This window comes from Seriola lalandi, unplaced genomic scaffold (assembly GCF_002814215.2).
Source record: "Seriola lalandi dorsalis isolate HSWRI2012SDOR001 ecotype SW California unplaced genomic scaffold, Sedor1 jcf7180002054885, whole genome shotgun sequence".
Classification (NCBI taxonomy): Eukaryota; Metazoa; Chordata; class Actinopteri; order Carangiformes; family Carangidae; genus Seriola; species Seriola lalandi.
In genome coordinates, this window is record NW_019525437.1 from 4,275,711 (window position 1) to 4,289,698 (window position 13,988).

The following is a 13,988-nucleotide window of genomic DNA, read 5'->3' on the forward strand; positions in this document are numbered from 1 at the left end:
ACCCCACCCCCGCGCGCTCGGACTCCTCCCCCTCTCACCTCCGCCTTCTCTCCTGCTTTTCCTTCCTTTTGTTTTTGTTGCCTGAAGCATTTTTTTGCTACTGTTTGCTTTAAAATGAAGTTTCTCCCTCACTTTTGCTACACGCACTTCAGGCCAGTGTTTTTCTTTTGAGATGAGCGCTTTGCAAACACTGGGGCATTAAATCCTGAGGCACAGGAAGTGTGGGGTTATCAGGGAGTGTCTCTCTTCCTGTCTCAGATTGAAGGACTCAAAACAAAAGGCCCAGCATCTTCTGCAGGAAGCTAAGACATGGACCACAAATGAGGCGCTGGATGCCATTGATTCTCAAGGACTTAATTAAAGTAGGGCTGCAACTAACAATTATTTCTCGACTTATTTATTAGTTGTTTGGTCTGTAAAACATAGGAAAATGGTGACAAATGAACACAATAATTTCCCAGAATAGCTTTTTGTATTTGACCAATAGACCAACCCAAAAATATTTAGTTCACCACAACAGAAGATGAAGCTGAAACTATCAAATGTTTTTGCTTAAAAATTGGCGTAAACGATTAAGTGATTATCAGAAAAGTTAATAGCAAATTAAATTTCTTTTGATCAGCTAATTGATTCCCTGTCTTTTCTCTTATTTAAGCACGATTAGGGTTGAACAAAACTTAGTTGTGAAATAGACCTTGGTTTTGTAAACAAAACGTAACTATTTAAACCAAAAATAACTATCACAGTGATAATTAAGGTCTTCCAAAACAATCAATGTATACATTGTTAAAGAAATTAATGCTGATAATAAAAATGACATGTTTTGCATACCGCATCCTGCTATCCAAACTTTCTCATATGGGCATCTCGGGCAAAACGCATCCCACCTCACTGAGTGATTTCTTTCAATGTTTTCATGACAGGGACAAACATTCACTTGCCCCTCCTCCTTTCAACATGTATGTTACTGCTTCTCATATCAGTTCTACAGAGATGACACCCAACTATACCTTTCATTCCCATCAGACGACCATTTGGTCTCAGTGCGGATCTCACCTTGTGTCTTAGACACATCCACGTGAATGAAGGAACCCCACCTTCAGCTGAACCTCTCTAAGACTGAAGTCTTGGTCATTCTGGACAAAAAGTCTCTCCATCACGATATCAACATCAAAATTGTCTCTTCATCCTACCCCGAACAAATTTACGAGAAACTTGGGTGTCATGATTGATGACCAGCTCCTCTCAGACCATGTTCCCCCCTCTTCTGGTATACGACATAAGCAAAATCAGGCTTTACCTGAGTCATTAAGCCACCCAAGTCTCGGTTTATATACATTTTGCAGCGGCGGTCCCCCTCTCCAAAATTGTGGTTACCGCTGCAATATCATGAAGTCGCAATTACATGACTCTGCAGGGGGCTTTTAATTTGAAAGAATGGATAAAATGAAGACAAACCTCTAACCCCAGGAAGAGAAGAGGGAGAAAGATAGATTTATCTAGCTAACATCAAGTTAGATAGACTTTTACTACCTTTAATACCAGGTAAATACAGGTGAGCCACATCGGTGGCCAGTGGATCATCAAAAAATCTATAAAGTTTTAAGCTACAAGACTGTTTTTTTTATTTTTATTAATATGAATGAATCGGTTTGGTGTATGTCAATTCGTACTCCTGAAAATCAGCGGTTTTATCTCCCTAAATCGACAAATGCTGGCAACTATACAATCCCTACTTCTATACTTCTATATGATAAATCCAATGTCTAAACTGAAACTGCACTTTTATGCAAGTTTTATGTATAAGGTGAAAGTTCTTCAATGATTAGTTGACACTAATCCAGGTTTAGAGTCAGTCCTAGTTGGTGAAACCCACTTTTTGCAACTAACCTCTTCTTTTTCATTCCTCTTTCTCTCTGCCTTTGCATTTCTGTGACTTACTGTAAAACCCTCCATGCCATCTGGCCGGGAGTGATGTCACCAGCTGTACCAGGAACAGATTTTTTCACTGGCAGTGCACTGCAATTATCAACGGCTGGTGGTTTCAGGTCAGCAGTGCACACAACTGCTCAGACTGACTGACTGAGTTTCATTCAGTCTGAGCAGTTTCTGTGTAGCACCGAGAAACGTGGTGAGTTTAAGAGCTTCTCTGATGAAAGAGACGGACGTTAATGTAACGTCCTGTAAAGGAGGCATCTCTGCTGTTTTTATTTCCACAAGGCTGTTGACAGTATCTTATACTCTGATGTCTCTCCAGTTGGCCCTCAGTGTCATCTCGCCTCACATCTCCCCTCCTGTTATGTTCATCAAAGTTTACATCAGGCTGCTCTCCAGAGCAGTTCTCTGTCTTTATCTCAACCATGTTTACAGCCTGGACCAGGATTAAAGGCCACAGTGGGAGGAATCACACTAAGTGTGTGTGTGTGTGTGTGTGTGTGGGGGTGTGTGTGCTCGCTCAGTCTTTTCTATGCTCTCTTCTTATCTATCAGTGTGTGTGTTGTGGGGTAAGACAGGCAGGGTGTGCGTGTTAAAAGAGTCATGCAGAGCGAAGTGTGACGTTTGGCGAGCTGTTTGTCTTATTGTCCAACGTCCAGACTAAATGGCAGGAAGTAATAAAGGGAGAGACCCGAGACACAACAAATACATTTTTTCTGGGTATTTTTAATATTAGTGTGAGAGGGAAATGAGTCAGTTTGTCCACAGCTAATGACTGGATAACGTTGGATACCGGCAGATTACTTGTTTCCAAAAATGCACCAAAGGTATTGTTTAGATCCAGAAATATTTGAACAGTTGTGAGGTATACGGTGGAAATATGACAAAAACATGTAACCAAGGAATGTGTGCTTGCATGTATTTGATTGGCCGACACAGTGGGTTACCAGGTGATGTCAAGTTGACATCAAACTTTTTTTTTTTAAGTTATATTTTTGGGCATTTTTACCTTTTATTCGGACAGTGAGAGATAGACAGGAAATTCAAGCAAAGGGCTGCGGGTCGGACTGGAACCCATGGCCGCTGCGTTTAGGACTAAGTCTCGATGGTACCCGCGCTACCTGGTTTAGCCACCGGGGCGTCCCTGAAATTTAAATTTTTAAGAAACTCTTTGGAAATGAACCAGAGGATGTATGTTATATTTTCTTACTGTCGACACGCCCAATGAAAAGACCAAAACCAACCATGTCTTAATCCGTCTCTCAGCACTGTTCTGACTCCCCTACCCTGTCTCTGTCATTGGTTCCTACCACAGATGTTTGGCTCACAAATATGTACTTTCATTTAAAAAAAACAAACTGTCTGTAAAACAGCTGCTCACTGTAGCTTTTAGCAAACAAACAGGAAGAAATCTTCCAATAGTTGGGGACTATTTCCAGCGGCGGATTAATCCACATTTGGTGCTTTACTTATTATTTCCAGTAGTGTGTTCATGCTAATGAAGGGTTGTGTAACCCAGTTCAACACTGTGGCTCATTGACGTGTGGAGCTCTATGGTTCAGAGAAAGAACATATATCAATAAGTAGTTGGATTAAATTCGTGTTGGTTGTGTTTTTTAACTGGATTTGTTGCCAATAAGAAAATACTTTAACCCATCAGGTAGTTATTGTGCCACAGACTCTTCTGTATTTGAGGGAATTGGTGCAGGTCATCTTTAGGTGAGAGGTCAGACAGTTTCAGTTACGCGTCCCCCCCCCCCCAGTAAAGTATGGACACGTTTCCATCTGAAGATAATGGCGTTTTCTCTTAATCTCATGCCAAACGTGCTGCCTGTCATCTCCACATGCAGGAGCCTCAGATAGGAACCAGATTTCTCTTCTTGGCTTTTTGATTCAGGATTATAAAGAACCTGCTGAGGACGGCTCGCTTTGTCTCCAGTAAAACTCCAACAGGCTTGGATTTTTCCCTTTAGGCCCTTCTGTTGTCCTCCTGTTGGACTGACGACTTCATCCCCAGAGGGAAATGTTGGTATCGCATAGGAAAACGTTTCTATTCTCTCCAGTATTCCTGTTTTCATCTGGCTGGAGTTTGGAAAAGAGAATGTGTATGTGTGTATGCTATATTAGGTATTTGGTGTGTGAATGCCAGAGCATCTGTGAGTGCATGTTTATGTGTGTTTGCACAAGACATGTGTTATGTCAATAAGCCGGGGTTTTCTTTGTGGGTGTGTCGACTGGTACAAGTGTCAAAGTGGAGTCCAGCGTTTACATCATCCTCTGTGGTCAGTCACCCGACTTCACCACTCTGTTAACTGTTAACCCTTCTGCTGCAGCTGAAGCTTTCACTTACTGTTGTGAATCAGCCATTGAACATTGAGACATGTGGACAAAACCTGCCACAAGTGCAGATTTTAATCATTCAAATGTTATTTCTGTCTTTCTTTTCCATCTACTTTCTGTCAAGTAGAAATGAGACTGTTCCCTGTAGAAAATCAGGTTTGGACACACAAACAAATATTCAGATGTATTTTCAGATGAATTCTGGATGTTGTTTGACAAAAACAAAACTTATAAAGCGAAATAAAGAAAATAATAAAGCTGAATTTGAGCTGCCTTAAAAAAAACTTAAAATCATCTTATAATAAAATCATATCCAGCAAGTCATCTTAAACAGCACTCACCACTGTGTTGAATGTCTTTCTAGAATCTTCAAAGTCTCTTTTCAACATCTGGATAAAAACATAAAAATTTTTTTTTTTAAATTTAAACCCCAAATTCCCGAAGTTACAACGTTTTTTCTGATCCAAACAAAGATGGTCGCTTTAAATGACACGTCCTCCATATTGTTTTATACTTTCATACAAAATTGCACATTAAAAATGTTCTTGTTATGTACAAAACAAGCAAGGTTGTGTCATTATCTGTTAAAAATCCTTGTTTTATTGTGTGATGGACAGAATATTTTTTCTTCAGATGGTCAGAAACACATTTGAAGATTCTGTAAATACCTTTAAAACCGTGGTCAACTCCAAGGGTCAATGTATTTCAAAGATGGCTGGTTATTTATTTTTCAGAAAACTGACTGACTGAGAGGCACAAACTGAAGCTGGTGGACAAACTACCTCCATAAACACAAGTTTGATAATATAAACTTAGTAGAATAAAGTTAATACAACTATTACTAATGAATACAAGAGCAGACTGAGGAGAATTAACAACATTCACTTTGGTCTTTTCAAATTCAGTTGTTTTACCATTTAAAGTGACTTTGTTCCATCAGATGTTTCTCAGCTTTAAAGGTTTTGTGATTCTTCCTCCAGAGAAATGTGAAGTAAAGTTGCAGAAAGTGACTATTTGTTTGGCTGCTGCTGCAGACATTCAGTAGCATCCTGCCACCACCGACAGCTGAGATGTGTGTGTGTGTGTTTTTTTGGACTCTCACACACAGTCCATTTGTTCGGCTCTCCGGCAGCAGATTTCTGTGTGTTTGGCAGGGAAATGAACAACGAGCCAAAGTGTGATTTATGGTGGTGAATATTTGTGTTCATGCAACACTATCCTTCCTTCCTTCCTCTCTCCCTTTCAGTCGACATACGAGAGATCCGGGAGCTGCGGTTGGGGAAGGGCTCCCGTGATTTTGAGCGCTACCCGGAGGAGGCTCGTAAACTGGACTCTGCCCACTGCTTCATCGTGCTCTACGGCCTGGAGTTCCGCCTCAGGACGCTCAGTGTGGCCGGTCAGTGTGTGATTATACTGCACTGTATACTGTGTTTTTAAAAGGTTAAAGGTCACACAGCATCCCTAGTTCTTTTGACCAAAATCTGATCAGTTCATATAAATATAATGATCTAAATCTTCATACGTTTCTTTATTTCTCTTAAAACATTTGTCTTATTGTCAAATTTCCCATGAGAAGCGCAAAACCAGCAATGTGTTAGTTCATCTCTGGGCTCTCAATTTTTGGGGACTACTTTCAGTGGCGGATTAATCCAGATTTGATGCTCTAGTGACTCTGACTCTGTCTCAACTTCATTTCCATTACATTGCCTTTGTTTTTGTGTGTTTATAGCAACATTCAGATCATCAATTGTTTACAGAAAAATGAGACGATGCCGGTGTCTACTTATAAAACATGACCTTCGCTCCTTCTTCCTCTGTCACTTTGCAGCCTTCAGTGAGGAGGAGGTCAACATGTGGATCACTGGTCTCAACTGGCTGATGGCTGACACCCAGAGAGCGCCGGCGCCGCAGCAGATCGACAGGTGGGTGCGTCCGTCGGAGCCGCCGGTTTAGTCTCGGACTCGAATCAGGTTTAAGGGGCTAGAAACACTGGTTGGATCACACCTCTCTGACATCAGAAGGCTATGTCTGGCAAAGTTTTCTAACCTTCCAAAACGGTCTCACTCTCAGTTCATGCAGCAGTTATCCAGATGTGCAGAGCTGACGCAGTAAGCAGGATTTGAATGAGCATCTTTGAGGAAGAACTGCTCAAAAATGATTTATTTATTTATTTATTTGGTGAAGCAAGATAAAGACAAAGAAAGTGATAACATAAGATAATGTAATGTAACGTAACATGATGGCATACACCACAGGGAACATATAATATATAATAAATATAATAAAATAAAATAAAATAAAATATAATAAATAATATATGGATATAATTTATATTTAACTCCATATTTAGTTAGTTCCCCAGGCCCAGTAGTTCAAAAATTATTTGCTGCTCTCCCTAGTTTGGACACATCCTGCTTCTCCGTATGACGACTCACTTTTCATCCAACTTCCAACAGTTAATTCCAAGCGTACCTGGCCCTTTAAGTCCTCGATATTCAAGAGTTTGTCTCAGATAGCTGTGTAGTAATAAGGATAATCATGATCTTTATTTATAGTGTCTTTCAAAACAAAGTTACAAACTTGGATAAATGGAGTTTTGGAAACTTCATTAACAGTGAGAAAGGTGAAATTGAAATTCCAATACTAATAACTACAATACATTAAGATAAAATAGTGAGAGAAGACATTACCAAGCATCACTGAGATGTTTATTTGTGTGTTTATGAAGCAGCTGACTCTCTCCTACACCCTCTGCATGTGATATCTGGTCGCATCAGAAGAAGCAGCGACCTGGAAACCTGGGAGGAAGTCGCCGGTCGGGAGGAGAGGACAAATATTTGTTTAGGGCTGAAAATATTTACTCCAGATGAATGTGCGGAGGCAGGTCCTGGCTTCCGTGGCGAGAGCGGGAGAACAGAGAGAGGTTGTGAGGGCGTGTGGGAGAAAGACAAGAGTTTTGTTGTTGACATAATGTGAGCGGTATATGTTTGGAAATAGGCAGCGGAAATGAAAATTGCTAATTTAGTCTGTTTATGATGGTTGTGTAAACTGTTTGGGGAATGGACTCATCGGCTGAAAGGCCCTAATTCAAAGTTCAGTATCTCAGTATTTTCAGCATCTACCTGCAAAGTCAAACGTCAAGCTGAAATTTTAATTGTCCTAATTTTTGGTGTAATAATCTGATAATACTGCAAAGTTTTTGGACGATCAACATCTGGAAGGACCCGTAATTCTCCTGAGTTTTTATTCCACATGCAGAATAGAAGCTAGTTAGCCTAGCTCTCTAAAGTTAGCATAGATTCCCGCTGGACTGAATGTTATTTCAACACCTGCCGAGTCATCAGCGGCTCCCAGGCACTCGATGCTGTGTACAGTCTGGATTATAGAGAGGAGGTTGTCTCTCTTTCTTGGTGATTTGGATCACAACAAGTTGTATTTGTACAGGTGGAGGTTAGACAATTTTAGGTAATTCATACTTGGATCAACACCTGTGCTGGAAAATAACAGGTTCTTTGATTAAAAGACAAGCCTTATGACTCCCATGGTGCATTTCCTCAAGAAACAGCCAATCACAGAGTTGAAATGCTGTGACATGCACCTCTAACAGGTGGTTGAAGCTAAAGATTATGATGTTGTGGAAACTGATCAAGAATCTGCAGATTAATGGTCCCATGTTTTACACTTTTCCTGTGTTTTATTTGAAGGATTGATCCCTAAGAAGATATGTAATGTATGTACACAATGTAGTTTTACATCTCCTCTCTCAGGCTTCTCTCTGAAGCTCTAGTAACAACAGGTCGGTGAGCCAATCAGAAGAGAGGAGGCTGACTTCCGAGTGATCCAATAAAAATATAGCAGATTTCAGATAAACCAAATCCTGCAAGGTTGGATGGTGGGTCCAGTCGGGTGGGGCTTGGAGCATGGCTGAGGACGGTGACTGCTTTGTTGTGACATCACAAAGTTACAGAAGCCTTGACGGCTGGTTTTAAGGCTCTGAATTTAAGTGTCTGAATACAGGATGTGTGCATTTCTCTGTGGACTGAGCACTTTGATACTTTCACAGTATTAATATAGAACCTAGACCTGCTTTATAATCAAACGACACATGGACATCTGCCTTTAGACTATATGGAGCTTTAAACCAATTTACTTTTGGATTCTTGGTAAATTTTGGATCAATATCAGAACTGTGGTGTATTGTTTTAAATCCGCTACTGCTCTTGCTTCCTGCATCTGACTGTTCTTTTCCATAGCAGCCATCGCCCAGGCCCTTGGGTAATGTAGTGTTTAAACATGTCTGCCATTTCTGTTAAATATCTGTTTCTCTGTTAAGTATCATTGATCATAGAAAAACGCAGCTTGACAGCAATGACATGATGAGAGACAAACACTGAGACGCTGATTTCCTCAGGACACTTCTCTAGTTCGACTTTAATCTCAGTAATAATTGCTTGTTTTTCTCCCTCCCTCCCTCTGTAGGTGGCTGAGGAAACAGTTTGAAGTCATGGACAGGAGCCACGAGGGCAGGTGTGTGACAAATGCCACAAACACTTCAACACTCAATTGTTTTTATTCCTCCGTGCGAGCGACAGTCAGAGCCTGAGACATATTGTTTTCAGGTTGTCTGTCCTTCCCATTCTTGTGGACATGATATCTCAGTAACACGTTGAAGGAATTTCTTCAAATTTGGCACAAACATTCACTTGGACTCAAGGATGATGAACTAATTATATTTTGGGGGTCAAAGGTCAAAGGGCAAGGGCGTGGTGACCTCACAAAACACTGTATTGGCCTTGTGAACACAATATTTCTGTAACACCTTGAGGGAATTTCTTCAAATTTGGTACAAACGTTCACTCCGACTCAAGGACCAACTGATTAGGTTTTGGTGGCTAAAGGTGAAAGGTGAAAGGTCACGGTCACCTCACAAAGCATGATTTTGGTCTTGTGAATGCAATATCTCCAGAACTCCTCAAGAGAATCCCTTCAAATCTTGCACAAATGTCCCCTTGGACTGGAGGATGAACTGATTAGATTTTCGTGGTCAAAGGTCAGAGGTCAAGGTCACAGTGACCTCACAAAACACTTTTTAGCCATTACTCAAGACTTCAGCCAGCAATTATGACAAAATTTCACACAAATGGTTCATATTTTATATGATTCTGGACGAACAGGGATGTAACCTGAAAGTAGTCAGAGAGGGATACAACCACGAGGCGGCGATTCTAGTATTTACAGCAGCCTGTGATGGATGCTCATTGGCCTCACACAGCAGGTGGAAAGTGGAAAGGTGAAACCAGATCCAGATGTCATCAAAGAGTTTGTTACCCCCCACCCCCCACCCGCCGTCGGGGATCTGCCCTGACCCTAACTGAGCCGCCACATCTCACACACCCGCAGGGTCGTTCTCTCTCCTGTGCTCTTGTTAATAAGTCGAGGCTTCTGTTTGGGTGGAAGCAGCTCCAGGACAAACAGCCTGCCCCTGCCTGATAAGGAGCAGGAAGTGATGCGATGGGCTGGGAGAGGACAACTTCCTGTCTCTTGTGAAAATAGTAACAGTAACAGTAGCTAGACAGACGGAAGAGGGAGGAGAGGCGAATCAGACCTGGCAGTGACAGCAGTCGGTCGTTGACCCCGAAAGATCCTCTCTCCGCCTCACAGCATCGACCTGGATTTTTTTTTTTTTTTTCCTACCTGCCTTTTTTGCTTCCTTCCTCATTCTGTTACTGACGGCTCATGGTGGCGTGTGTTTTCTTAATCAGCTGAAGTGATTATCCATGTGCTGTTTGTCCTAGAAAAAAAAATGTAGAGGTAAAGGCATCAGCAACTCCACAGAAGCAACTACTTTTCTGCAAATATACCCCAAAATAATCTCCACAGCATCTATTTATTCGCAGATCTGGTGCTTTCAGTGGTGAGGGAGTTGCAGATTTTAAAATTTCGATATTTTAGGAGCGTTTTAAAGACTTATCATCTGTGTCGGCTTTAAAAGTTGAGGTTAAAAGTTTGTGGAAACAGCCCAACTTTGACAACAAAGTTCTGGGCAGACTCCCATCTGCTGCTGAAGATCATGTAACATGAGTGAAGGCTTCCGAGCGGCTACTAAATACATTTGTCGAATCCTGTTTCAACGAGGTTAACGCGATTTGACGCAAAGCCAGACGTCAAAAGAGTCAGAAGCTTTTGGAAAATGATGTTTAAAAAGTCGATTTTTTTTTTTTAACCTAATTTTTTAAAGTGGGTTCTGAGGATTTACTCTTCATTTTTTAAGGAGTTTATTCTACATTTGAAAACTGTTTTTCAAGTACTTCTTTACTGGAGGAAGCCATTTGTCGCACTGTGACAGGATTCAACTTATGTAAAACTAATCAACATGAGTAAACCAAAGCAGTTTCATTTCTAAAAAGAGGCTCAGTGACGTCCTAAAACGGCTGCTCATTTTATTTATGGTGCTTTTACATAGTTAAAACAGACGGCGCATACTCAGATAATATGGACAAATACAGGACAATAAATGAATAAATCTCAAATATGATAATAACAAACCCCTCCCCTGCAGGAAAAAAAATCATAAAGCTAAATAAAGTGAGGGTTTCATTCTCAGTAATATCTAAACATCTTCACTGCTTACATCAAGAAAGGTGCAAGATTATGCAACGCAGAGGGGATAGAACTATTGATCTATATGCTATATATCTATGTGCTAGATCTATATGCTAAAGAACAGTAGACAGTTCATTCCTCAGCCTCTCTACGTGTGGGACTCCTATCAGTTCTCTGCTCACTGTAGTTTCTATCAAACACAGTAGAAGAGGAAATAGTGCATTTGTTGGGGACTATTTTCAGCTGCGGATGAATCCACATTTGGTGCTGTAGTGAGTATTTGGGGGCAGCAGGACGGTGTGTTTATGGTGACGAAGGAACATGTCACAGTGCAACAGTGACGTGTTTATAGTTTTTAGAAACGCTTGGGCTCTGTGGCCCTGAGATATCAGATGGATCAGACTCGGGGTGCATTTATTTTTGGTTTTAGAAGACATAATATAATGATAATAATGATCTATATTTATACAGCATTTTTCTTAACCCACGTTAAGTGCTTCACACAGGGGCAGCAAAATAACACATGCAGGTCATATAAGGCAACAGTTAAAACAAGCAGATCAGAAATACAATTAAAATGAAGTAAAAGGGGGAAAAGCTCTATGATAAAAGTTTGTCTAAAGAAGAGCTTTAACCTCCTAGGACCTGGCGTCCACATATGTGGACCTCACATTTTGGGTTCTCTAGACCACAATACTAACTTTTTCTCAACAAGGGCCTGGTGACCACATATGAGGATATTATACTGCCACTCAGTAATCGAAATTTAAAACTAATGTCCTCATATGTGGACATCATTTTTCTCAGGTCCCAATCAGCCTATATAGCAAAGAATAGAGCTCGGGTCTTAGGAGGTTAAGAGAGGTCAACTGATTCTGCTCGGCCGATTTCCTCACGCAGCTCGTTCCAGAGATTCAGGCTCTGACTGTGAAACCTCTGCTACCTCTGGTTTTTAGCTTTAGCTGCCTCAGGAACAACTAAAAGACCTCTGCCCGAGGATCTCAGGCTGCGAGCTGGTTCATATGCTATTAAGAAGTCAGATATATAGCGTGGATAGAGGAGCTTTAAAAGTCAACAGTAGAATCTTAAAATCAATTCTTAAACGTGCTGGGAGCCAGCGCGAGGAGGACAGAATGATGATGTGGTCACTTCTCCTGGATCCTGCTAAAAGTTCTGTTCAGTCTGGAGCTGATTAATAGATTTGTGGTTGAGGCAGGTGAAGAGGCTGCTGCAGGAGTTGAGGCGTGAGGAAATAAAAGCTTATAAAATTGTCTCTGTGTCTTTAAAAGATAAAATAGATTGAATTTTGAATATAGACTGCACAGGTTTTATTGTGTGCTGCTCAAAATTTAGTATCTCCTTATTTCCACTGACTCCTGCTGATCCTAAACTATGAAAACAATGAAAATCTTCCTATCCAGTTCCAGACATCGACTCTTCAGACCATACGGCGCCATCTCCTGGTGAAAATATGTGAAACATCTGGCTCCTTCAGGAGAAACTCTAAACAACCATTGTCTGTCTTTAGGATTATCCAGTTTATTTGAGTTTTTCTCATGTCTTTTCCTCTCCTGTTTCCAGTATCACAGTGAAGGACGTGAAAACTCTGCTGCCTCAGATCAACTACAGAGTCCCCAACATGCGTTTCCTCAAAGACAAACTACAGGTTTCATCACGTCCTCTCAGTTTAATAACAAAGCTCCTGTTCCTGTTTGACTCTCCTCTCCATCTTTCTCTGACGCTGCTCTGTGTCACACTGACAGGAGGTGGAGGCCCGCAGCGACTTGTCCTACCCCCACTTTGCACAGCTGTACCGGACGCTGATGTTTGACGCACAGAGGAGCGTGAGTGTGTCAGATTTGGTTTTGCACACACACACACACACACACACACACACACACACGCACTAATAAACACTCACAGAACGGTGGAAGAAGAACTCAAGTCCTTTACTTAAAGACAAGTAGTTAAAGAAAACTCAGTACCACTTTACAATAAGACTCCCCTGATAAAGGATTAATGAATGGTTTATAACTAGTTTATTAATTAGCTTGTTAACACTTTATAAATATTTATAAGCTGTTGATGTGATTGATGAGATGTAAAAAGGGTAACAGTGAGCTGTTGCTTGCCAAATAGTGAGCCCACATGTATCTGTACTGTTCAGCCTCATATGTCATTAGTTACTGAGCTTCCTCTGTTTTCTCCATCCTCCAGCATTTCTACCTGCTGCCTCATCACATGTTTGTTAAGTTACTAGCAATGAATCACCGTCAGCATCTTAACGGTCGAAAGGTTTCATTTGACAGATCAAATTATGGCAGATAAAATGACCAGGTGTATACTCTAAGGCCTTGGCAATAATGTTTGCCTTGACATTTATTAATGAGTTACTGTTATTTATAACTGGTAACTATAAGTGTTAAGCATTTACTAGATGTTGCCAAATAGACAGCCTGCATCAATGTATGAAAACTGTTATAACTGTTTATTTATGATTTAGAAAGTGTTCCTTTATAAGGGTCGTCTTATTGTAAAGTGGCACCGAAAACTCCACTACAACCAAAACATAATTTTCCCCCAGAATCACCATAATAAAATCTGTTTCTGGCCTGAAAACTCACTTTATTTGACATTAATGCAGAGACCTTGAAAACAGGGATGCTGCGATCACCTTTTTGCGCCGACGAGTGAGCTCAGCCGATCCACAGCCGATGCCGATCATTTTTGGCATGCGTACGTCATATCAGTCTCACACACTTTGTAAAAGTCTGCTTCTCTCCGCCGCAGAACCCAGAGAATTAACCACAAGTGATCGGTTTTAAGACGATCAGCCACAAGAAGCATTTATGCCGATCCAACGATCATGTCTTTTTAATGAAAATCGTCCGATAATGATCGCCGGCCGATCAATCGGGGCATCCCCTACTTGTAAAATGTTAAAAAATAGTTGTGCTAATTGATCAGTGGCATCAAAGGGATAACTACGTCTTCATCCTTAAATTCAGTGTGAATGACAGGACATTCACTCGGTCATTCTGGGCTCAGTGACACAGTGATCCCTCCATCTAATCTTACACAAAAAAATGATCCTATACAGATTTAGAGAA

At 40.9% G+C, this 13,988-nt stretch overlaps 1 protein-coding gene across 1 annotated transcript in view; it reads left to right on the top strand.

Moving 5' to 3' along the window:
* Positions 1-13,988, top strand: part of LOC111671648 (1-phosphatidylinositol 4,5-bisphosphate phosphodiesterase gamma-1-like) — a 36,424-nt gene that overhangs the window by 4,221 nt on the left and 18,215 nt on the right. The window contains exons 2-6 of the mRNA XM_023428784.2: positions 5,522-5,671; positions 6,104-6,197; positions 8,755-8,802; positions 12,460-12,544; positions 12,642-12,722. Coding sequence (XP_023284552.1) covers positions 5,522-5,671; positions 6,104-6,197; positions 8,755-8,802; positions 12,460-12,544; positions 12,642-12,722 — 458 coding nt within the window. The remainder of the gene's footprint in view (positions 1-5,521; positions 5,672-6,103; positions 6,198-8,754; positions 8,803-12,459; positions 12,545-12,641; positions 12,723-13,988) is intronic.